The sequence below is a fragment of the Hippoglossus hippoglossus genome, chromosome 6 (assembly GCF_009819705.1).
Source record: "Hippoglossus hippoglossus isolate fHipHip1 chromosome 6, fHipHip1.pri, whole genome shotgun sequence".
NCBI classification, from domain to species: Eukaryota; Metazoa; Chordata; class Actinopteri; order Pleuronectiformes; family Pleuronectidae; genus Hippoglossus; species Hippoglossus hippoglossus.
In genome coordinates this window covers 26,838,967-26,866,058 of record NC_047156.1, presented here as the reverse complement: position 1 = coordinate 26,866,058, position 27,092 = coordinate 26,838,967, and the positions used below count along the sequence as shown (strand labels likewise).

The 27,092-nt window shown below is 39.0% G+C and overlaps 1 protein-coding gene across 1 annotated transcript in view; it reads left to right on the top strand.

The window, feature by feature from the left end:
* The window catches only part of smpd3 (sphingomyelin phosphodiesterase 3), a 65,845-nt gene extending 39,354 nt beyond the window's left edge, over positions 1-26,491 (top strand). The window contains exons 5-10 of the mRNA XM_034587384.1: positions 12,703-12,778; positions 16,332-16,493; positions 17,115-17,204; positions 19,396-19,459; positions 20,725-20,893; positions 23,602-26,491. Of these exons, the coding sequence (XP_034443275.1) occupies positions 12,703-12,778; positions 16,332-16,493; positions 17,115-17,204; positions 19,396-19,459; positions 20,725-20,893; positions 23,602-23,703 (663 nt within the window). The 3' untranslated portion in view covers positions 23,704-26,491. The remainder of the gene's footprint in view (positions 1-12,702; positions 12,779-16,331; positions 16,494-17,114; positions 17,205-19,395; positions 19,460-20,724; positions 20,894-23,601) is intronic.
* The last annotated feature ends 601 nt before the right edge of the window (positions 26,492-27,092 follow it).

Here is a 27,092-nt window from a genome sequence, read left to right as displayed (position 1 = left end):
TCAGGTGTTTTGTGGACTTAAACACTTTACCCACCCCTTCATCGGCAGAGTCATTTTTGGGTTAACTATCCTTTTAATATCCATGCACTGGCTCATCCCAGGTTATCTATTGCCTTATACGTATACTTGATTTTCACACCGCTAGTACCTACAGGTGACTGGGCCTCCCAACAGAGCTCAACAGATTGGTTCTGGAAGTAAAAATCCCATTCATTTTCAGAAGAGATTTTGATTATCAGCCATAATATTGTAACCTCCTGATGTAGATTTATTACCAAGAGCTACAAGGTTGTGAAACAATGCTATATGTTCCTGTAGAGTCTGTATGATATCCACTGCATTTTAAGAAAAACATTTTTTATTTGTGTTTTCAAGGATAAGTACTACATTACCCACAATCTACAGGTGTAGCAACATTTCTGATTGGTGGAGCTCGCTGTGAAAATGTATAGAACATCTGTGAAAATCATGGCGGTCCCACCCGATGATGATTTCAGCGTTACTACGCTATGTTGCCATACTATATATATGAAATGCTACATACAAGATAGAAACTTCAATACATCGCAACCCTATCTTAACAACAAGGTTAAAGTAAAGAAGTCATTGGTCTTGAAGTCATTGGAAAGGGATCATTTGCAATGGTTTACGGGATGTGTGGTTCCTTCACTCTTAAAATAATTATGAACAATCTTGTACCTTTGTCTTTTTGTGTTTTCCAATAATTTATTTTGGTCTGAATCAAATTTGTTGTGGTTAACAACTCATTTTGTGGCTGGCCGGCCTGGTTCCACACACTTGTCTTGCCTTGGGTTTATATAGTGTAATTTAGAGTAACTCTAACTGATTGACTTAGTTGCATGCGTGTGTTTCACCTTTATTGATTCTTTCTTTTTCCAGTTGATCAGAAATCTTAAATTTTTACGCAGGGCAGAACAACAATAAAAAGTCTGCATGGTGTTTTTTATTTATTTTGACATTACATTTTGAGACACTCAAAAATCACAAAGTGACACACACACACAAAGTGATTATTGATGGACGCCTGATAGTTGTTCCAGTCGTTCCACCTCTCAATAGTAACTGAGAGATATTATGTCATGTATCCCATTGCAGTCAAAAGCTGCTGTAGAAACACTAAGTTAGAAAGTAAAGTAGACATGTTCAGTAGTAAGACAGATCAGATGTAGGTATGACATAAAGAGAACATGCAATACCCCTTTGGAGATAAAAAAAAAGCAGACAATGTGCGACGAATCAGAGACAAAGCAATCAGTGGTCAGGTTCTGTGATGAGTGTGGACAGCTTGTGATTTCATTAATCAGCCACGTACTTAGACAGGGAGGATGTGAGTCTGGAGCTGATCCAGTTGCGATTGGAATGGATCTGCTCATTGTGACCTGATGCTGACGATGGGTACCTGTAATGTGTGTGAGCGTCTGTGTGTACATGCCCTTACATATACCAGATCTAGGTAAGACACACTGCTATCACAGGCTGCATGCTGACAGTCTCATCCTGTTAGCCCTGCTGCTTGCTGACTGTCGCTGCAGTTTACAAGCAGGCCTCACATTCATCTTTCATCAACTCCTTGTATTTGAGTTCACTCCAGGTCCCACTGACAAGCCGGCTCTCAGCCAGCTGGCACGTACATGGGTTAATGCAAGCTGCTTATGCTTGCAACTGACAGAGAAAGAAACCATCATGCTACCCCCATGGGAGAGGGGAGGAATAATTTTGATTAACAATGTAATCAAAATATTCTCCTGACTGCCAGGAAGAAGTTATGTTTTGGAGGCTACAGCTAGACTCGTTCAGAGTCCAACATGAGTGACACATGCACCGCCTTTGGTGTATGTTTGTTTTATGTTGTTGTTGCTCTGTATTTTCATTGAAAATAAATTTTAGTTTGTTAACCATTGCGTTCTCCAGTGGCCTAAGCAGTGTATATATGAAGAAATCAGAAAAATAACAGTTTGGGTTTATTCATAGTTAGAGAAATACTAGTGAAAGGCATTTTATTTTAAGCCATTCCGCCTTGCAACCGCAGCCAGTGTGGCCCAGGCGTTAGAGCATTGAGGTTGCTGTCATGGAGATGGTTGAATTTGTCAGTTGTCTGTTTGTGTTCTTTCAGTCTCTTAACTGAACCTTACTGTTTCACTGATGCAGTGTTTTCACATAAATGTTGCATTACGAGTTGTTTCTGAAATTTTCTTAGGTTAACATAAATTTGCTGTTTAGATATGATGACTTCCTTCTCCTGTATCTAGTTGTCACATTGTGTTTAAAGCCACACAACGAATAGTTGCACAATACAATATGACAGAAAATCTGCATCCTAATTAGAGCCCAACAAAACCAACGGCCCTGCAGGGCCAGTAAAAGTTGATGCATTACAGATTGATTTAACAGTCACTGGCCTGTGGATTCTTCTGTTTCATTTATGTAGTATCTCAATGTGAATTAAAGTTCACCTACTGTAAATCTGCTCACGATGGTGATCAGACCCAAAAACTTGATATTATAGGGGTGTGACCTGAAAGCACCCCTATAATGTAATTGTCATTATGTACATTACAGTTTAGCTTGCAATATTAATAGTTAGTCATTATTTCTTTGTTAGGTCATCCCAATAGACAGGCCACCTATTGGTAATCACATTTTCTTCAGTGTGTTTGTGCCTGGCACAGACTTTTTCTATTTCAGCTGCTCACCTCTCACTGACTGTATTGAAAACATAAAGCTAACATCATCTTTTACTGTAGCTGACTGTTTAAAGTGCAGTAGGTTTTTATTAGGCAGGACTTTGTTTCTGGCACAAATCTCTCAAGTAGAGACAAAATAATTCATGTTGATGTTTCACAGTGTTTCGCTTTATTCAAACAACACAGACAGCAATGTAAACAAGTCATGTCACTTCAAGGACTGTGAATCAGATGTGTTGCTCCCATCCTTGCGAAATTTATGGACAGCGACATCAACAACAACAATACAAATGATGATGATGATGATGATGATGATGATGATGATGATGATGATGATGATGATGATGATGATGATGATGTAAATATTAACCCAATGTTTTCTAGTGTAAGGGTATGATGCTGTAGGGATCATTTCCAAAAATAACTTTTTGTCTTGTTTACTAAGGCTGTCCATGATCTGACAGTAATACATGAGGCAGATAACTTGGCGCCACATACAGCTTGTAATGCAATTTTGAATAATCCAATGACCTGTTTCTAAACCTCCAATCAGAGCCGGGGGGGAGTGTCTAACTAAATGTCACTGCTCACTGGCCTCTTCTGTTGCCATGGTTACTATCCTGTGCATGCACCACAGCCTGATCTGCTGAGAGGGGGAGGGAGGGGCCTGGAAGCTGTACTCACTGTCTGTTTCTCTCTCTCCTTTCTCCTTACCGACTGCAGCTTTAAGTGTTGCAATAAAGGGGCTCTATAATTTAAAATTATGGAGAAAATAATCCTTTTTTGGCTGCCAGGCCAGCGAATATACACAAGTGGCCTGTAAAAACACTGACATACTGGCCATGTTGGCCAGTCGGGGGAAGAGAATTTTTGTTGGACATTGCTGCCCCATTTACCCAGATAATATTATATATCAGTTAATTAAAAAGCCTTGTGTTTTACAACAGATTTTGGGCTGATTGGTTGGTTGAAGTTCTGATTAGATGCCATACGTTGCTGTTGTCAGGGTTATTTAAGTATAAGATTAATAAGATTATTTGTTAAGGGTTAGTAAGTTAAGATTGGCAATAGTTCATAATATTGCCTTATGCCACCAAAGAATAACAGAGCAGGGAGATGTCTTCATCGGTCATGTTTTTAGCAGAGTTCAAGTGGACATTGGGGATGCTTCTTTGCATACCATGCTTTAAACATCAATATGGAGTAAGTTTTAGAGCCACATGTTTCTTTCTTACTATGCTCTTACTTCCCTGACTGCATGTTATTTTCCTCATCAATGTTCAGCTTTGCCTTTTTGCTGTAACCTGCCTGTCTCTCAGCCAGCTGCAGGCTCTGATCAGTGTTCATTACCCGCCCCTAACTGACCTCCAGACATCTTGGCAGCTCTCCATTGCTGCATCTTGTTGTGATCCCTCGCTTCCTCCTCCATGAACCTTAAGCCATTCTCACTCATTATGACCCAATACTCCGCCTCGCTTCCCTGCCATCTGGGAGGCATCTCATTAGAGGCATTTCATTTGATTGACCTGATGTTCATGCTACTGGGTGCTTCAGTCATATCAAACACAAACTAGGATGCTCAATCAACATAATTGTTAAAGTAATTATTGTCTGTTCAATGTTGTTTTGCCTATTTTAAATACACCCTAATCCTAAACATGCCACTGCCACAGGACTTTGCTTGTTATCGGCACATTTAAAATTAATAATAAGTAGAGATACATCATCTAACATGCAACATTTCCATTAGTAGCTTCATGGTAGTAAACTATTTCCTTTATAGTTTATTTTTTACTTTGTTTTAGTGTGCGTTTATTTAGGTTAACATATCAAGCACATGATTAATGACCTAAGTCACAGAGGTTTAATTTTTATATTTTCACCCCTGTCCATTTGTAGATTTGTTTGTGAGAAAAATTCCACAAAAAATACTGGATGAATGAACAAGAAACATTGTTGAAAAAAATCTGGATCAAGTAAAATTTATTGTGGTTTCATAAGGGGACTGTTGGGCCTCAGTATGAGCACTACTTAGTGCTGTTCCATCTCCATATGAGTCCTGCTGTTGTGTCCACACAGATGTATTTCAACCATTGCCATGTTTAGTTCTGCTCTTCTTACATAAATTCCATAAATTCATTATCTATCAAATATCACTTGAAATATGAACTATTTTCCCCATGGATGCATTTACCTGCAGAGGTAGCAGGTCAGCAACATAAATCTGAACTTGAGAACTGATGCACCAGAGGAAGAGAGAGATGGGTGGGTGAGGGAGAGATAGAATATTAATTAAAAAATGTTTCCCTAAAGAGAGAGCCAGCGCTGGCTCCGTAATTAAAGCTTTTCAGTCTCAACATTTATCCCCTCTTATAATTATTTCAAACTGCTAAGTGCATGGTTGAAGTGTGTTTGTATGTGTGTGTATGTGTGTGTTTTTAAATACAAAGCTAAAATGCATTACAGATTAGACCTTAAAACAGGGACACACTCAAATCTAGGATGGATAGAAAGGAATCAATGGTAGAATCCCCTCAAATCTACCCCTGGTCATTAATGACCGAAAGGACCTTTGTTCACTATCTGGGTCAATTCAGTTTATTGACATACATTGCTTTCCTCTTCAAAGTTTTCAAAAAAACTCTACCATCAAACACTAGCAGCATGCTTTATGTCTGAAAAACAAACTATTCTTGTGTATACACCACAATTAATTCATCTTTTTAGTAATCGCAGTATGGAAACAAGTGCTCATAGTTAGTTGTGTTAGTTTTGGGGGATGGAGTTCCAAGGTTAAGTTTCCATTTCTGTTCTACTCTGATGCAGTGTAGCGAGAGGTATATCTTCTGTATAATTTTAATAAGATATTTTATATATAATATTCCATAATCTGAGGGTGCGTGGAGATGCTGAATCAAAGAGGCCCAAGAATGGACCCTTGAGGAACACCACTTGTCTTTTTTTATTTTGCTCAAAGACATATTTGCAGACTGACACAAAGTAGTTCCTATCTTGTAAATGTATGTTGAAGCAATTAAGCACATTGCCAGAAAGTCCCATCTACTTTTGCAGTCTGTCCAGTAGTGTAAACAGCTGCTAATGCTAAAGTTGTCCATGTAGAAATAGTAAAAACTTACATATACCCCCTTTAAATTTTGACTTAATTATTTATTTCTTTACTGATTTAAGACTTGACATGGACTTTAACTGAAATCAGACTTGATGTGATTTGTTTAACGTAAATTGATTAACATTTCCTCAGCTCACTTGAGACTGGACGTCTCATAATTAATTTTAACCAGCCCAAATCCCTTGAGAAGAGTTTTGTGATACAGTGTGTAATGAAGAGAATATGCATTGAAATGGATGTGAGGGAATTGTTTGAAAACTAAAGGCAGCATCTTTAGTTCCACAAGATTTACAGCAGTGAAACACCACACTGCATCCATTAAGGATAATACTGCTACCATGCTGAATGAGAAAAGACTTGTTTTGCTCATCTTTAAAGACCAAAAAACAAATCCACATGTCAAGGCATGTAGTGGTAGAAAGCCGCCCTGCTGTTTTCTCCCGCCTGTCTGTCACCACAATAAAATGGCTGCTTGTTTTTCAAGTGAAGCCATAAAACTCATGCGAGTAATGCAGAGTGGTAGCTCGAGTCACCCTGCAAAGTTAAGGTAATTAGTTACAGCACCCTTGAAGGCTTCATAATCAGGATTTTATAACTCAGATTGTTTTGCTTGGCTTTTAGATTGATATCCCCACTCACAGCTCATTTCAGTTCCGCTCAGTTCTGACTCAATGGCCTGTAAAGAGAGGGAGAAGTCTTGGGAGGTTGTAGCATCTCATATTGGGTATTCCAAATCATTTACTGTGTTTAAAGAAATGCATTTCCTTTTAACATCATGTTCTTTTTTTACCTAGGCAGGTAAAGACCTACAGAACTGAAGGGGTAAAGACACTGTCTGCTCATTTCAGCACAAATTGCTTCCAGTCCAGGTTTTCCTAAATCATTACACAGAACTCCAACATATTTAGCTTTCTGAACTCCATCCCCTGCAAAAACCACAGACAAAGTAAACACAATGGAAGTCCCGTCTTTCCTGTATGCATGACACATTAGATTCCCCTCAGGCTTCTAGTCAGTTTCATGGTGCACACACACCTATTGAAGCATATATAAGCTCCTGAAATATTAATACAGAGCATGGCATGCAGATGGAGAGAAGAGCAGACGGGAAGGAAGACGGAGAGGGAGGGAGCAACATAAAGAGAGGCAATGAGGACAGAGTCAGGGGGATGGGACAGAAAAAAAAACATGAGATGATTAGATGAAATTTTAATGGCCCCTGTGGTAAGATTTACTCAAACTGAGACATAAAAACCAACGAGGACATAAAAGGCATGTAACAGAAACAAATACAGGCTCTCATATTACATATATATTATAGTTTGTTAACACAGAGTGGTCAAAGCAGACTGAGCGGGCATATTTCTTACATTTATGGATTTAATTAAAGTTCATATATTAGTACTTGAGGGAATAGTTTATCACTGTGGGAAATAGCTTATTGGCTTATTTTGCCAAGCCTTAGATAAGAATAGTAAAATAAGTTCTCTGGCTCTCTTAACAGGTTAAAAAATGTGCATCTGTTTAGTATAATCCATACAAAAACAAAGTTTTTAATGCATATTACAATGTGACTTCATTTGATGAGGTTTGATTTGGCTTGATGAGCTGGACTATTTCCTGGACAGGTGGAATGGTTTCCTAATCACTGTAAAACTACTACCTGATGTTTTCCCACTTCAGTAAAACAGCCAACATTGAATGTGTTAATTAATGAACCTTAGAGGTGGTGGTTGGGTTACTTGTTTTAATGTGTGAACAAAGAAAGGGGACAGGGTTGGTCAGGCGGTATCAGCAAACCAATACAGATGTCACATTTTCATTGACATACGTCTTATTCAGCATGATTAGAAAAGCAACTGATAATGCATTTAACAAAAGTGAACAAATCTGTCTGCTCTGCTCCGCAAGCCCATTCTCACAAAGTACCCATTCCATTAAAAGCAATTGAATTAGAACCTAAAATCTTCAGAGGAAAATTTAAAAGCTTTGCTGTAAGGTGTATTCACTGTGCTTCAGTCTACAGCCAGAGCTCTGGTATTAAAATCAACCTAATTAGGAGAATGCTTTATTGCGACTGTCAGGATTTTTCATTAGGAGCTCAGCACAGATATCAAGCCAAAACAGCCATCACATTGTTGGCAACTGTTTTCCAATTGCCTAAATGAAAGTCCCCTCCTCAGTGGGCTGCTTTAACACCATGGCCAAACATGTTAGTGTGAATTTCTTTCTTCATTATAGTAAACACACAAATTGATCCTAAATTATACACATTTGTTTGACTGAATGAAGGCATCACACGAAAAGCATGTTATGAGCTCAGGGCAAAATATTTTACTGGAGGATGCAGCTATGTGAATTTACTTCTTACTACCTTCAGCCTTCATATATTTAGGGGAAGTTACCGTACATTCTGTTCAGAACGTTTGTTTTAGTTTTGAACTGACAAGATCAAGTTAACCTTCTTACTCACTGGGTTGATCATCAGAGGTTTGTGCAGATATCCTTATTCAGACTTTGCGTGGACTTCATTGTGGGCAGCCTAACCGAAACCTTATCACTAACCTGCCCATTACTAATTCATGCGTAACCCTAACCTCAACATGTTCATGCAAGACAACTGTGCAGCTCTTACTGGCTCTGCATCATTCATCAGGTTGTGTCTGGCCATTGTTTGACAAACTGTCAATCCGTCTTGAAATTCTAACTTGATCATTCATCATCACTAATAAAACCAATCCCCCTGTGAGGGGAAGGGTCAGCACGTCCAGCTGCAGCAGGGTGACAGTGTGTCTGAACATGGGAGAGCTTCCACGCTGTCCGGTGATGATATGAGACTGACCTGTGTGCACGATAGTAGCCATGGCTTCACCATGTAATTGTTGTTATTATTTTAGAGCATGTATGCCCCTCATTATGCAACAGTTGGACTTTGAGGCACATCTCTCCATCTACTTGATCATTTAGTTTTTTGTGACGGCATCTTTTCTCTCAACAATTGTTTGTTTGTTGGTAGGAAAGTTGCTTTCATTACATGTTTCTGTCACTGTATTCCACAGCTCATTGAAGCTGTCCTCATTGCAGTATTCTTCAAAGGTCTGCCTGAGGGTTTCAGTGAAGTCGGCTGCTTTGGTCCGGTCAAGCACAGTTTAGTGGAGCATGTCAGATCAAAGCACCTCTCTGAACATGACCAGGAGCCCTATCATAAATATATGAAACAGACGAAATCTTTGCCTCAAGACTGATTTTAAAAGTATTGCTTATAGTCCTCTGTATCCACTGTAAAAAAAAATTGTAAACGTATGCCTAATGACAACTTTGTTAAAGCGATATGTTAGATAGTTTGTCTAAGCCTCGCAGACATTATCCTGTGATCGATGCTTGATCAGCAGTTACCAATCACTATGTGAACTCTTTAAAGACGCGATCGGAGAGACTCACTGACGCATTGCAGACTCCAACCAGAGTCTGCGACAACTCCAGCTAACTCCAGCCAATTAGGACAGAGTGAAGGGAGTAGTGTAGTGGTGAGGTCCCTCCGTATTTACACTGCACATGTCTGTAATCGGAGAAAAACAAGCAATAACCATGCGTGTTGGGGACAGAGTAACACAAACTCAGTGAAGCTTAAATTAACTGTATCAGGCTCAGATCAGGTTCAGACAGAAAAAGCAGAATGCCTGTCGGGTTCAGCTTGGGCTTGGTTAGTTTTCTCTTAGGCTCGGACAGCGATTTCTATCCTTTACATCTGACGTCAACTTACCCGGTTAATAAAGTTGTGTAGTGTGAACTGGGCTGTATGGACAGTTATGCTGCCCCAATTAATCTCTCAATTAATGCAGTTTTAAAGTTATGACCATCTTTTGTAAACATCCTTTAAATCCAATAAATCTTATTGGTTTGTGATTCAGTTTTAACCAACCATGCTGCCATAAACGTAAACTTAATAGGAGGTTTTTTAATTTCTTTTACTTATTATGGTTTGAATAATCATATTTAACTAGGGATTATTTTTAAACCTGTCTGGGAGTCTGATGATTCACTCTGCTTGACTTGCTGGACCACATAGTCAAGTTGTGGCTGCTGGAGTCACTGAAACCCCGGATATGTGGATGGTGAATACAAATGATCAGAGCCGGGATGCTGGCCTCTCATAGGGAAACTGTATAATCATGTAACTCTACAGTAGTGACAAAAAAAAACAGTAAAGGGATGTTTGTGTCTTTGGTCCTCAATACTACAGAGCAGAGTTAACCAACAGGTCGGTTGCGATCTCAAAAGCCTTCAGTGTCGATCCCCTTAATGCTTGGGCCACACTGGCTGCAGTTGCGCCACGGATCTGCTGCGTCTCACCAGGTCTGTTGTTCTGCTGTGGTTTTGCACGTAGCTACTGGTATATCTACTGTATTTCCTCATATAAAACTTGGGTTATGTACTCAAATAAATAAATGTCAGGACTCTACAGTATGAAGCCGTGCATCTTCCGGTCTTGTGAATCGATAACAATAAAAGCCTGGTTTAAAACAAATTATTGGAGTGCTGGAGAACTTTTACTTTGAAATTGGTGTGTTGCAAATATGTATGTTTATGACATATTCGACAGATAAACATTGCACACAGTTCACAGCAGAATAGACGGTGAAATTATCATTCATTATATGTTTAATGTCTATCTTTTGAATTTACATCACAAATACAACAACACTTCCTGTACGCGTTTCAAAATAAAAGCGTTTCTGTTGACTAAAATCAATTCATTCTTTCAAAAAAGGGTTTTAATGTCAGATATATGCAGGAGTTGAGGATGTACGGCTACATACTATATAGTACTTGTATTTATTTGAGTGCATATTTATTTTATCATATTTATGGCAATTTTCAAGGCAAACCCTATGTAAAAACATAGCGCTAGCATTAGCATCTCCACTGCAGAACATATTGTTGAGCTGACAAGCTAAATACTGTGCATTGAACAGATTCTGTAAATGTGAATAGATTTATTGAACAGATATTAATGTGAATATTGTGCATTGAATATATAAAGATGCATAAAAAGTGATTGCAAAAATAATAAATATGACCCCTGTGTTTTTCAGAAGATATCGGGGTGGTAGATCTCAGCAAAAAGGTAGCTTATCGCTGCTTTAGAGGCACCTCACCAAACTTGCTTGGATCTGGACTCATGAAACATGAAACTCCCATGCACAGACTCCACACAAAGAGGCCAGCTGTTCTGTTAAATTCAAGAACACAGACTGAAAGCACCATTTTCCTGTTTGTCAGAGGATTATTCTGAGCAAAAACCTTGCCAGACAGCAAGCTTTTAGAACAGCAAATATAAAAGCTTTCATTAATTGGATAAACAGGATGTTGAATTACTGTTGTGTTGCAGCTGGCAGCCATCTACATGAATATAATGTATTGGGGTTTGTTACTTAGATTAAGTGGCACATTGATTGCTGACTCCATGGCTTTGATAAACACCCTTCTTTATGATGAGGATGGAGCTACAGTATATTAAGTGTTGAACGCTGTCCTCAAACAGGGTGTATTCTGCCTTGTTACAGATCTGCTCCACCCAGACACCTTCCCACTCCACAATCACCATCTCCCTTTCTCTGTAGCCCTTTATTCCTCCTCCTCCTCATCAGTCTGCAGCCACCCACTGGCACTTCAGTGCTGCCAGCCTCTGCCTCGCTCCATGTCTTGTTTCCCTGTTGCTGAAGCACTTCTTAAAACTGATGCTAAAGGTCTCTGATTAAATCTTGAGTGATGCTGAGTTCGCTGCAGCATCGCTCACTCTGCTGCTCAGCGAATGAGGAAATTGCATCCGGGAAGAAGTATTGAAAAAAGTCTATGAGGTTGAAGAAATAATATCCTCAGTCACGTGTTGAGCTCACACTGATTGACTCAGTCTGATTCTTGGGCAGATCATTAACCCACTCATTACATACATTAGATAATCTATGAAGAACCTTGCGCCTTTCATTGGCTTTGGTGCAGAGGCTCTGTGCTTCCATTTTTTCTTTTGTTTACAGTAGTCAGTAGCTGACATTTTCCCTCCCTGCTAATAAAAAATGTATTATGTCCATGAGAGCACGGCATGTTATTCATAATACAAGGAGGGCATAACTATTAAGGGTATTCTTCTTTCAAATATTTATTAACTCCATTTTTATCATATTTATATATATATATATTTATTTGTATATATATATATATACTTATATATGTATATGAATGCTCTTTGTATCAGATCTTATCTCTTCTCATTTTTCAATTGTTATACAGTTTACTTACATTGGTATTGGTATACATATATATATATATATTATATTGTATATTAAAATATATATATATATATTATCATAACATAACTTAAATATTGCTTAATATTTAAAAGATGAGGATTTCATATGAGCAAAATATGTATGTCATAATTATGAAAATGATCTAGTAATATTGCAATTTCAATTCATACAATATCCTTTTGTTATCTTACCAATGGAGTTATTTAATGTTACATAATTTTTTACACTATAAGGATGCTATTATGATGATCTTTGCAATTATTAGAGGCTTTTCTTTTAATCATGTGATGTGGATTATGAGCTTTTAAGTCAACAGTCAGTTAATTTTGTTCGCTGAGGTAAATGCAAGCTACGTATTTTTCATTCATTCTCTTTACCCCAGGATTCACCTAAACAGCAGAAATGTCTCTGTTCCCCACAGGGTTTGGAGTTTCAGCTCAGCTTTCATGATCACACACTCTTCATACACAAACACACTTGTTAAGTGGGCTTTGATGTTGCTCGTTTGAACACAGCGGAGTGACATTAAGTCATGTTTGTCTCTGGTCCCCTGCAGGTTCACGTGGGCACCTCCCATCAGGAGCAAAGGGTTGTGGGATATCTCACGTGTACACACCTCCATGCCATAGAAGGTACAGTAACATGTTCTGCATTTGTCTAAACTCTCTGTGTCGCTTTCTCTGACCAACTTTCACACTAATAAATGTTTATGTACACAATAATATATACACAATTTTAGGACCGGAGAACAAAGTGGTTGTGTGTGTGTGTGTGTGTGTGTGTGTGTGTGTGTGTGTGTGTGTGTGTGTGTGTGTGTGTGTGTGTGTGTGTGTGTGTGTGTATGTGTATGTTCAGATAGCTAGATAAATGGGTGCATCAAAACCCCGGCTTGCCTCCTCCTGCTGTTCCCATGGCGACTGGCTCAAGCTGTTTAAGGCGTCACAGCCCTATTTAAAGCCTCTGGTCGATGCCTCCCTCATTTTTTACCAAAGACATATCTCCCCCCTTTCGCTTGCTATTTAGAGCTACTCCTACTATTCACACAGGCCTAAATATAGAAATGCCAGGTCTGTTTCTAAAAATAGATCAAACATAAACCCTTTGGGGGCTAGGGGCTAAGATGCAGAGGAAAAAAGGGGCATGGTGACCTGTTTTTTTCTGAGAGGAAGAAGTTGTATATGAGAAATCTGTGTGATGTAATGAACAATAATGATGTCTGTAAGTGGTAAAACCTTAATCTGACATTACTGCTGTAAAGCTGTAAGTCTGTTGTTTTACTCCAGTTTCAGTGTAGTTTGGATGTGTGAGAGTGAACAATGTGTCCAGACCTTTTATATGAATGTGTCCATACGCTGTCATAGCATTGTAGCATCATTAGCAGTAGTAGGAAGGATTTAATCTACATCCATTTCAGTGTGTTTTTAAAATTTTAGTTAATTTCGGTCAATAAAAGATGAATACTTTATTTATACTAAAGCAAGCTTAGGCTTCTAACCTGAACCATTTTTACAATTTACCACCCAACTGAGGTCAAATAGTAACAGAAAGAAAGACATTTTACACTGTCCCTGCAAAATGTTCTTCTGATCATACACTTACAATTTTTTCTATTAAGTCATTTGCTACATGTATGCTACATGTTTTCTGGATACATCTGCAATAAGCCAATTGGTAAATCTTTTTCTTTCTTGTCCTTCTTCCTCTCGACAAATAACTAAACTGTACAACACAGCCAACATAGTTAGAAGTGAGACAGTCATTATTCCATTGTGGGGTCCTCTGACAAAAAAAAATCTTACTTTATCTAGATCCATAAACATTACATGTTAACAAGCATTCGTTTTCCAATGAACCTTGTGTTAAAAACCTTATTTTATGGTCATGATGCCAGACAAAATCAACAACAGCAGCTCTGCTGTGTGTTTGGCTACGCTGGCATTTAGAGGCAGCTACAGGTTTACTGCCACATCACCCGACCCTCAGTGGGCTGGCTTAGGTCATCCCTTTGGAAAAAGTCTGTTTACTGTGTACACACTGCAACACCACACTGCGGTTTTAGGATATACTGAACATACTCTAGAGGCCATTTTGGAAAAGCTCCTTTGCAGAGGGAGAAAAACACTATTTTATTTGGAAAGGAGGACTGCAACAGAGAGGAAAAGATGCATTTACAGACTGCCTTAATGTGAACATAGTGCCTTGTTGTATCTGTTCCATTAATTCACCCCTTAGACTGAAAAAAAAAATGTCTTACATTAGTCCTGATGTATGGAAGTATGGAAGGGTATTGATTTTTGTATGAATAACTAATAAACTAAATGTCCTTAAAACACAAATGAAGCCCCCTTCCAATCAAAGTAAGGTAACCAACCAGCTACAGCATTATTTTCATCAAAACAAGCTGAAATCCAATCGGGAGGAAAACCATTGGTCTCCATGTACAGCCTTTAGTAGGACGAGTGGGCAGGGACCATCTCCAAAGTCCAAGGCCGAAAACACGGACTGCCAAAGTATTTAATAGGTTAACTCCTGTGCGGTGCTGGATCACCAAAATCAATACACCCATTAATGGTCTCTTCTTGGTTAGACATAATAATTAATAGCTGATCTGTGCAATTAACGATCTATTATTTTAGAGTCTGTAATATAATAAATGGTTTTAAAAAAAGATTTGTCTGACATGTATTTCACCATGCATACATACATACTGTATAATGCAAAATATCACCATTGATATTTAACATTTTGCTGACCATTTTCAGGACAACATCCTGGTTGCATTTTTTAAATATTGTGTTACAACTACAAACATTAACAACACACAAACACACATACCCAAACACACACACATACACACACACAATATTCACACATCCATAGGTAACTTCAGAGTAAACACACCTCCATGGTCCCCAGCTTTGTCTCTCTCTCTAAGTAATCCAGCAACACAAAAAGAAAAAAGAAAAAGCATTACATTTCACTTGTACTTGAGTTGGTGCTGAGAGTAATCAAGCCAAAGCCACCCACTTACCCACCAATATCTTGACACCTCTTTGTTTCTCACACTCTCACCCACCACCTCCCTCTATACACACCTTCTCCCTCTATACACACGCTCTCCACTTCCAATTTATCTGATTTCCTGGCAGCAGGGGGACAGAGGCAACGCTGCCAATAGCAAAATAGCACAAAAAATGCACTAACATTTGTAACAGAGCAAATAAACCTAAATGCATGCCATCGTGTAAGGAAACAGTTCTAGTTTTGTGCAACTGGAAAATACAGTAATAATACATACAAGCTACGTGCAAAGAAAGGCATTAGACACGATATAGTGATGCATGGCAGCAGACATTAAGTAACGGCAACGTCCAATAGTTACTCTCCTTTTAGCTCTGACTTTGGTCTCCACCAACTTCTGAGTGAACTGTTAACAGAAGCTTATTTAGCTGCTAAATTTCTCAAAGTGTAATTTCTAAAATTCAAAAGTGCTGGTTATCAGTACCAGAGGAATTATATATCTCACAACCTTGGATAATATCATATCTATTATGTCTTTGACATACCCACTGGCGTGCAAGATACAGAACACACAGCTATACATTGTAATGCACAAATACAGTGGCAGAGGGCACTGTTTGATTCACTACACCACCTCAAGAAGTATGATAACACTTTAAAAAATATCTTTTTTTTCTCAGAAAATATTTGTTAAGAGGCTTTCCTTGGCTGCTGCTGCCTATCAAGTGACCGTTCTCACGTTATACATGTTTATTAGAGCCATTGTTCAGGTGAAATATTGACTCTAGTGTATCATTAAATATCAATAATGTGTAGAATGTAAAAGTTGTTATTAAATGTATGTTATTGACTATGAGCATAATTTTAAACAGGGATCCAAGAAAATGGGTATTTTCAAATAAATTGTTGGACTTAATAGGTCAAAAAGACTTGAATATACTAACAGTTTATTATGTCCTGAAGTGTTGTATTTTGTAATATTTTTTATTGAAAAACCTCATATTATATGATGATATAGTAGGCGCTAATTGGACACAGCTTTTCTGACTGCATGTGTAGATCAGTTCAGGTCATTTTGGCATTGTGGTACTTGTTAATTTACTTCTCTCACATTCTCCCTCTCTTCACTTAACACACACATACACACACTGCGATGTCCATCAGGTGACTCCTCTGTACGATGTGAGCAGCTGGACATGGTGCTCCGGTGGGGGGCCGAGTTTCGTCAGTCCTCATCCAAATCGCCTGAAGGAGAGAAAGTGCTGGAAGACCTGGTGGCCTTTGATGTCATCCTGGGAGACCTCAACTTCGACAACTGCTCCTCGGGTATGCAGCTGTCTCAGCTAAACCTCTTTACTCGAAATTACTTTGAAGCCAATCAGTTCACACAACAACCTGAAAGAGGTTCCATCGACCAACATCTCTTCCATAAGAAGCACCCATTACGTATACGTGATGTAAACTGTAATTCATTAAGCATGTGTAGGACCTCCTATAGCTGCATGGGGCCAGGCTTTCCACGGTGCAAATTAATAAGCATATTATTGTAACATTAACATAATTGTTTTTCCCACAGTTACATTGCAATATATTTATGTTGTAGTTGCAGAATTAATATCACAGTTACATAATAATAAGCCATTATCTTTCTTTCTACCTACTCTAAATATGATTGATGTTAATCTACTGAAATTCCCACCTCATATTTCATGTCCTCACAGGTTACGTGTACTTATTAAACCTTGTTCCCATCGGTTTGATCTCATTTCATTTCAAGTGTCTTGCATCAAAAGGTGTACACTGTTTGCAGCTAGGCAACCTTTAGCACTCATCAAAACAAACTCCACAGACCTTCAATGTGCATCACATGAGACGTCACAGTATGGAAGCCAAACAGGAGGCATGTGACATCACAATTGTGTGTGTGTGTGTGTGTGTGTTTTCCAGAGGACAAGCTGGAGCAGCAGCACGCACTTTTTACTCAATACAAGGACCCATGTCGCCTGGGGCCAGGGGAGGACAAACCATGGGCTCTGGGTAACAACGCACACCCAAACGCACACACTCACAGCCATACATAGGGTCACACTATGACATCACACACACTAGATCATCATGCACATAAATATGAATTTAAAGATGAAAATATACAACAACACCACAAACTCATCCTTAAATGAGTTATGGTGTTATACTGCATTATGACATGAATGTGTTGCTGTACATACACATTCAAAGAGACATAACCTCCGTGGCCCAAGAAATCTGGTGATATATACAGAGCATGTAGAGCAGAGCATATAATCTGGCTCTGTCTGGCTAAATCAGGATTCACCCACTGTGTGAGTTAAAATACACCCAGTAGCCTACAGCGTGTGATACATGGGCATTAGTGACGTAAAGACTGGGGGGTTTTGGTCTGGATTATTTAGGCCAGTGGTATTTTAGGGACACGTGTGGGCAGGACCGAGTGAAAGGGCTCGTTTAGAGGAGGGCGTGTTTATTTGGACAGGAACATTGTGCAAGAGGGGCCAGAGGAGCACAGCCCGTTAGGCCGCTTTTACAGGAGGGGAAGAGGGAGAGCGGGGGAAGAATAGAACAATGAATCATTAACAGAAAAAGGGAGGAAGGATGATCCCGTTTCATAAAGATTATGCAAAGGAGATTGGACCTAAATGAAAACAAAAGCCAGCCGAAAGAGATGGGCAGAGAGCCAGGCTGCTAGCTATTCAGATTTCATGAAATGTGCTCCGCTCTGAGAGAGACGCCACTCTGTCAACCAAGTGCACACACAACCTACGGAGCTCATGTTGGATTTAAATCACCGGGAATGGTGGCAAGCAGGGACCACTCAGACCATTTAGGGACTCACACGACTCAAATTTGATCATCACCTCCGCTATTTGCATTACTCTCTTGAAGGTGCCTTTCAGTTAACGTTTGATGGCAAATGAAACAACCACAAACCAAAAACCACGAAGTATACTTAGCTGTGGCTCTCTGTGTATTTTAGGGGGTGTGGTATAAAATGGTGTGAATGCACATTTCTCTTATTCCCCACATGTAGACTGCAGCTGGTCTGTGATGTCAGGATTGAAGAGGACAGAGAAACAGGGCTCATGTTAACCACTTGAAATAGGAAAACTCTTTTTTATCGACTCTTTCCCAAATGAGCTGAAGGTAGCAGACAGGCAGTAGCCACTCTGTGCTTCATTGAGTATGCCACCTCACCATCTTTGTTTCAGTGATCTTAAACCTGCTTTTAGATGTGTGAAAAGTGCCGGCTGCACATCAGACGCCTACTTTTACTAAGAGCTGCCAAAACCTGTGAATAGACTGGAGTAACACTGGAGTGCTGCTTTCTCCATACGGGCCATTTTAAACACATTTGAACATCGGCCTCAAATCCTTGTTGTCTCTGAGTGCTCGTCTCTCTCTGGCTCTTATATTTCACTGAATGACAGTGGATTGTGGTCTGAGGACCATAAAGGCTGAGACAGGGCTGCTCTCAGGGCTGCCCAATAAAGTGCTGACTCCTCCGTTGCCACATCAAATACAGCCATGTTGCACTTAAACATCATTTACATATTATATTACATTACATTACATGACATATCATTAAGCTAACGCTTTTATCCAAAGCGACTTACAATAAATGTATTATATATATATATAAATCTCTATATATATTTGCTGGTCACCAGTAGGAGGAGGATTGTAAGGTGTACACTGGATCAATAAGCATGCTACAGAAAAGAACTGTGGACATATTTGCAGAAACTTTGAAATGGAGACTGCCAGTGACCCAGACCCCACAGAGCAGATTCACGCTATCAAAAACAGCACTTTCTGAACTGCTTTTACTACATCCTTTACTCATATAGAGTGTGTAGGTGCAATAGGACAATATATTCTATCAACATACAAACTGCAAACACAGCTTTTTACAGACTCGTGCAATCATCATGTGCCACTGCACTTTACCAAATAACATGTACAGACCACTTCTGCAGTGAAAGGTGTATATTTAGTACATATTATGCATTTTGTATTACATTTTTTTTTGTTGCTTTTAATTATCTTTTCAACCTCCCTTTGACTTGCCTATGAGGGGGGGGGGGGGGGGGGGGGGGGGGTGTATGTCTTGTTTTATGGGTTTTTTAGGGAGACACTGAAATAATAAGATAAACTATTATAAATAAATAGTAATGTGTGACTATTCCAACAGGTACTCTACTGGATCCCAGTGGCCTTTATGACGATGAGGTCAGCTCACCTGAAAGTTTACAAAAGTAAGTCACGCACACAGACGTGTTCTGATTCATTTTGTTTTTCTCATTTAGGAGGACATTACATTGATTTATATTGATTTCCTAGACAGTCACTCTAACCATAAGTTAACCTAACCTTAAAACATGTATTCACCTTAAAACTTCACCATGAGGAAGAAGAAGTCCCCATAATGTGACTGTGTAGGCAGCAACATGAGTAACACCTAATGCAGTTAAAGTGATGTGTATGATAATGTCGTGATGAAATAAGGGTTTCTGGAGTAGAGATGAAATAGGTTGTTTGTGTGTGTGTGTGTGTGTGTGTGTGTGTGTGTGTGTGTGTGTGTGTGTGTGTGTGTGTGTGTGTGTGTGTGTGTGTGTGTGTGTGTGCGTGCGTAGGAGCAAAGAGAGACAAAAGGATGTGGTGATTATACTGTTGCAATAATAAATATATGACGTTATTGTATATATGTTACCAAAAGATGTATTCCTGTATGATTAGGTGTCCACTATGTGCTGCTTGTATACACAGGTCCCACTCACATGTCATTTCCTATAAACAATAGTTCAGCATGTGTCTCTCGGATGGCTATGATGTTACTGATTAGGCACACAGCCATAACATGCAGTGTCTCATGGTCACTTGGTCTCCCTCAGGGGGACGGAGGTCAGAAGGATCTACAGCATAAGTCTGCACTATGTGATGATATCTGGCTGTTAATGTCCCCTGTAAAGCCTTCAGACGTACATAGTGTTAACTGCTGCTTATCTCAATAAATTGCACCTGCTCTTCCAGCAGCTCACTAGATTCTCCATCACTGTAGCCTATTTTCTCTGATTCATTATTTATCAGCCAGAAGATGCTTCCACAGTTCCACCTGTTCTACCGCAGGTTTGCTAAACTGTGTGGGACACAGGCATTGCAGGAGTCGCACTCTGCCAATCAGTACCTTTCAGTGGAAATGATGTGGGAAGCCACACACAAGAATGTAACAGTGCACCCTACAGGAGAAACAGGCAGCAGTACAATCATTAGCAGTTTTCAGTTTTAGCAGGTTCATAGAAACCAGGAAAAGATTTAATTTACACTTTAATTTAACAATGTAATTTGACTACATTTTTTATGTTTTTTACTTGTGATTTTTGCTTCCTTGACTTTTCCTGCATTTGGAGTTTGACCAGATATATTCAAGGCTACACTCTCTGTCCTCCTTTGTATCTGTTTGTTTCTCTGTCCAATCTTCACTACATATTCTGATGCTTCCCCTGCACTGTGTGTCCATCAGAGTGATGGAGAACGAGGACGGGAGGAAGGAGTACCTGGTGTTCCCCCCCAGTAAGAGCCAGTGTCCCGCTAGCAGTCAGAAGGGGAGGAAGATCCCACTGAAGGGCAATGGACGCCGGATTGACTACATCCTCTACAGCGATGAGGGCCTGCAGCAGGACTGGAAACTGGTATGGTTCAGGAGCAAAAGTTTTAGAGGATGAAGCTGCAATAGATATTTAGTATTTTTATTACTGTCAACAGATCCTGTAAAAAAAGATCAAAACCAACAATGATACAATCTGAGCATCCAAAGCTTGATATATTATATTCTTCCGTGCCAAAGAGCTCCATGTTCCATGTTACAGTGCATTCAGAAAGTAAATTTTGTTATGTTGAAAAATAATACTTTTCCATCAACAGTCTACAAAAAAAAATATACCCAAAGAACAAACATATATATTTTTTAATGTGTTAAAAATGAAAAGTATTGAGACACTTTGCTATGACACTTTTACTGGAGGTCACTTGGGCTAATTTCAGTTGACTGGACATTTGATTTGAAAAGTCAAACACATAATAACTTTGTTTATTTATACATATCTGTATACGTTCTCTCAGCTTACAATTAATAGCAGAAACCTACCAACACATGAGGCACATGAAATATTACTGGAAGTTAAACTTTCTCATTACACAGGAAAATGTTCGACTTGTTAAAAGGATTAAAAAAGAGATTTTAAAAGATTTAAAACCATTTTGAACAATGACACTCAAAAAAACTAATTGGAAGGAATGAGGGTAATAGTGTCATTGGAAAACCAAATCACATCATTTACACTGAACATCTCTCTTTCTGTTCTGACTCTCTCAAACCACAGCCACTTGGTGCCACCTTGTGCCAGAATGTAGTAACTGTAATATCATTTCACTTGACACTGACAGTGAAATTGATCTGTTTTCCTTATTGCCTTGTTCAGCAATCTTTCTGAAGAAGAAATGTCTTCTTAAAACCCACTTACGCAGTTTTTACGTAGATTTTGACATTCACCAATGTTTTCTTATCTGGAATTTGTTCTTATGTAAGAACAGAATCTACGCACACTAAAGAGCACTCTAACACACACTCTCATACCCTTTTAAGGCATTCATCAATATAACAAAACAACTGGGAACAATTCTGTAGTTTAAGAATGCGTCATTTAACTGACGTAGAGTTTTCTTAGAAAACTTCTTAAGAACAAGTTAAAACATTTTTATGAGGCCCATTGTTGATACTGGAAAAGGCCCTTAAGAGGCAACAAAAATGAAAACACACACACAAATATGTGTATAAATATATATACTTCCAAATTATAACGGAATCAGATGTTGCACTCCTCATTGTTTAGTCTGGGTATGTTTGTGAGTCCCTTTCTATTACTATTGCGTCCCGTTTGAGCATTTATTCCATATCCTTGATATCACATGTCAGTCCCCTCCACTAGTTCGGTCTTTGTCAGCACTAGTTGGACATTTGGTCGCACTAGTTCAGCATCTTATTGTACTAGTTGAACAAAAACCCTAACTAGTCACTCTTGTTCAGCAGCTAGTGGCACTTTTGTCCAACTAGCTCCAACAGAAACCTTACTAGTAACACTGTGTGCCGCACTAGTAGCACCAAAGTCCCTACTAGTCGGCTTTTTGATGCACTAGTAAGTAGTAACGCTGAAAGTCTTTCTAGTTAAGCTTACTAGTGTGAGCAAAAATGCACACTAGTTCAACTAGTGCAGAAAATTGTAGGCTACTAGTAAACTAGTGAGCTGAATCCATGTTTGACTAGCTAACATGTCAAAGCTTTTGATGCTCACTAGTTAACTAGTAAGACTTTCAGCATTACTAGTTCGGTCCAGAGGGCCACTAGTGCGGTAAAAAGCCAACTAGTAGGGACTTTGGTGCTACTAGTGCGGTGCACAATGTTACTAGTAAGGTTTCTGTTGGAACTAGTTGGACAAAAGTGCCACTAGTTGCTGAAAAATAGTGACTAGTTAGATTTTTTGTTGAACTAGTACAATAAGATGCTGAACTAGTGCGACCAAATGTCCAACTAGTGCTGACAAAGACCGAACTAGTGGAGGGGACTGACATGTGATATCAAGGATATGGAATAAATGCTCAAACGGCTTGCCATACTACCCTTCGTTCCAGTGAACAATGTGACATTTTGGTCTTCTGGTCTAATGTTGGTTGAGGTCCTCTTTCATTTCAGCAGGACAGTGTCCCTGTTCTCGGAACCAGTCCCATAAAGAAATCATTTTTCCAAATTTGCTGTAGGAGAACTTGACTGGACTGCACAGATATGATCTCAGTCCCATCCAGTACCTCTGAGATGAACTGGAACACTGACTGCAAGTAGTCGCTGCAAGAACAAATGGAGGGTAGCACTGACAATTGCAGGCTATATCATAATCTTGACATCTACAATTAATTTTCAAGAGATTCTTACTTTACTCACCTTGGAAGGAAGCATCCAATGGAACATAGGGACAGTGTTTTACTCAGATCAGTACAACCTGACAGTCAGAAACATAAACAATCATTGACAGGTGCATTATAGAGCAGTGAGGAAATAATGCTGCCTTAAGATACAGTGTGTATAAAACTGTGGATTTAAGACAATGATGCACATTATCATTTTGAGAACAGTTCGAAAAAATATAATTCTATACGCTGGTTCCTGTCTGGAAATCCTTACCAGTATATTTCAAAATTGAGAAGAAAGATCACGATTCCGAAGCAATATTTAGTTTTAAAGATTGATGTGATTTTTGGAACAGTGCCCATCCTTAGGTAAACCTTTACTTTAACCCCTTCCCATCGATGATTTGATAATAAGGGTTCTTTTCTCTTTCCCCTACAGGATATCGAGGAGTTCAGCTTTGTCACCCAGTTGGCCGGCCTCACCGACCACCTGTCTGTGGCTATGAGATTGGCTGTTTCCACCGGGGAGGAGGAGCCTTAGATTGACCACCTGAGCTTTTCTAAAATACTGCCATGGAGGAACGACGGGCGTCCAGGAAAAGAAGAAAGAATTAAGAGTTTACGGATATGGAGCTTTTTGAGAGAAGAATAGAAAGTGTAATGAAGGAATGAGTGAGCAGAGGAGTGCTTGGATGAATTGAGAATCAGAAGGTAGACAAGAGTGAGCAGTAATTGTATATGAAAGGAAAAATCTCTGGACTTAGTTTAGAAAGCCAGAAAGATGTTCATCACACAGACACACACACACCACAAGTAATCAAGACTTTGACTGTTGAATATCGCCTGGCGTCTCCGTTCCTCTCCTCCAACACTCCCTTTTGACTTTAGAGAGTTTTATTTACAGCGAATTGTTTATGTAGCCATTTTACACTCTCCTTTTATTTGATCTGTTTCAGTTGTAGTGTAAGTATTTTTTTTTTATGACTCTACCTTCAGGGACAGTTGGATCCTCCTTTACTGACTATGTAAAAAGAGGAAAACCCATGATTTAAGTGATGAGAGTGTACAGCAGCTGACTGGCCTTTACACTGACCGTCTGTGTCCATGTGTTCTGCTGTCAGTCATTCACCTTACTGCTCCCATGTCATTCCCAGGAACCTCAACAAGTGTCTTTTTTTCTTGTAACTAAAACTAGTGTTTCTAAAAGCAGAAAAATAATATGATAAAATTTCTATTGTCGCCACATTACTTTTTATAGTAAGTTTAATGCCTGTTTAATACTATATTGTATGTTTCTCACGAGAGGTATTGTTTAATGGGATGAAACTGAAGAAGAAAGTTGTTTGATGCAACGCTTATAGCATGTTTTTCAGCCATGATTGGTGACAATTTAAAAAGTAAAGGACATTTTTGGTATAATAGTTTGAACTGAGAATTTGCTGATGCATGAAGGAAACGGTATCAGTTTACAACATTAATATAGAGACTCGATACTTGCTTGCATAAGTCTGGATGCCTGACGAGTCAGGAAGGATTTTGCCCTGAAACATACACTAACGGTATGCCAGAGTGGCATCTGTGCATGTGAGACTGGACCCTGTTGATGTAACTTACAAAGGCAACAGACTGAGGATTTACTTAAAGCAGAAACACAACTACACACATCAGAGGATGATGTAACACAGCCTTTGCTGGCTGTGTTTGGGGTGCTCAAATAACAACTTCGCCATGTCTACAACCGTTGATATTGTCAGTCCAACAAACTATTGTATCTATCTTGTTAGTAAGCCATCGTGGTGCTGTAAGCACATCTGATCTGTGCACTTGCTAATTTATAGCATGCAGCCCAGATTTTTTGTACAACCACAGCCATATTGGCTAGTGGAAAAAACCTCATGACACAGAACCCCCTTGAAGACCTAAAGGCTGCACATATACTGTATAATTTATAGTAAATAATATGTTTACACATTTTATTAAGTTCCAATCAAGATCAAGACTAGCCCACCAACCAATATACAGAATCCATGTGGTGAGTGTGGCAAAAATATTGCAAGTTGTGCTGTTCTTCACATTTATTCAGCCTTTAGTATTCTGCTCCTCTCACCTATTCACACATTACTTCTGCTGCTGGTTGGACATCAATGTGATCTAAAGAAGGATGCACACAAATCCAGAGATTACAACCTTTGGAGTATTGTAGTTCATAAAAATACTGTTGCACTATTTCATTAGCATTTACTCCCAATCTTTAACAGAGCCACACAGTCCATAGAGTTTAACAGGAGCTGAAATGTTGTTTAGAGCAGTTGAGTCAGTGTAATTGTTAAGAGACTTGTTTACATAAACTTTCCTTGTGTCCCCTGTAGACCCATTAGCTCAGGTGCTCCCATTGAACACTATGTTGAATGTGGAAGCAGGCCCAGACCTAAATTCTCAGTCATCTTTAATGAGATATGGCCATATCTTAGAGAGAATATTGTTATTGTTATTGCATATTGTTCTTTATACAACAACAATTTTACAAAAGTTTGCTTTAGCCACTACAAATTACTGGTCATACAAGACCAAATAAGGTTGATGCGGAAAAAACACAAATGAGTAAGGGTGTTTTTTATTGATGAATTTTTTTCTTTTCATTTGTAACAGGAAAGTCAAGGTTTTTTTTTCTTGAAAATGCTCCTATTAAAGCTATTAAAAAACAAGTGTTTTTTGTGATGGTATCCTCCCTATCGATCAATATTATTCATGATAATATGCAGGAAACTGCAGATCAATGATCTACTGTACTGGGAACACAAGGATCATGTTGCTGTCAATGTCGTCATCAGTCAACATGGGACAACTACCAAAGTCAGGCTGTGTATTTCTTTTAAAGGTGCTATTGCTACATAGTCAATTAAATCGTGTTTAGCAGGAACGTCGCAAATTCAGCATCAAACCTAACCTTTATTTGCCAAGAGCTGTCTCCAGAAAGCACCACCAATGTTGACTCTATGTTTTGCTGCTATTTCTATCAATTCTTTTGTCAACTAAAGTTAGCATGCTAACAAGCTAGCCCTGGCCCAGGTCATCTACTTTGTGATAGCACGTCACTGTAGTGTCCAGCCTGCTCTGAAGAAGTAGGGCTGCTCGGAGGACACTTTCCAACATCTTGTCTTGTAAATGCAACAATGGCTGTACCTCGTGGCAAGTAAACAGCGGTTAATGCTAACGTTAGCACCTTTATATGACGTGTGTAAAAAATAACCTATGTAGAAGTCTGTTTTTTGAATAAAACATGGATTACAGTAACAGTTAAAGGTTTCAGATACAGTTTGATTTCCATGGTAAACAATGTTTACAGCAGTATTAGACCTGTTACTTGGCACCAGGAGTCAGTTTCAACATTGTGTTTTTCAATACAAATGTGCTAACAGATTTTTCTCCGAACACACTGTGCTGAAAGTTAACACATTTTGGGCAGTAGGCTACAGTATGCATCATACAGGCCTGTGGCAAGCGTGAAACTCTTTGTGTGTTTGTTTACCTATAGTTATGAGGGTTGGGGTTAGAATTAGGGTTAGATTAGGGTTAGATTAGGGTTAGATTAGGGTTAGGCACTTAGCTTTGATGGTTAAGGTTAGGGTAAGGGGCTAGGGAATGCATTATGTCAATGAGTATCCTCAAATACTCGAGTAAATACACTATCGGTCAACAGTGAGTTATAGAAAGTTTATAGAAAGTTACAGATTCTCTAACGTTTTGTTTGGTGTGGATGTTGATGGTGAGCCCTATTGCCCAAATACAGGAAGTCTACAGATGGTGGGATCCAGACATTTCAGTCAGTTAGCTACAAATCAGATTCATGAAAGGATGAAATCAGAACCCAGCAGATGGGCTTCATCCTTTTTCTGACACTTAAGAGTAGTTCTGTTTTGGTTTCACCAA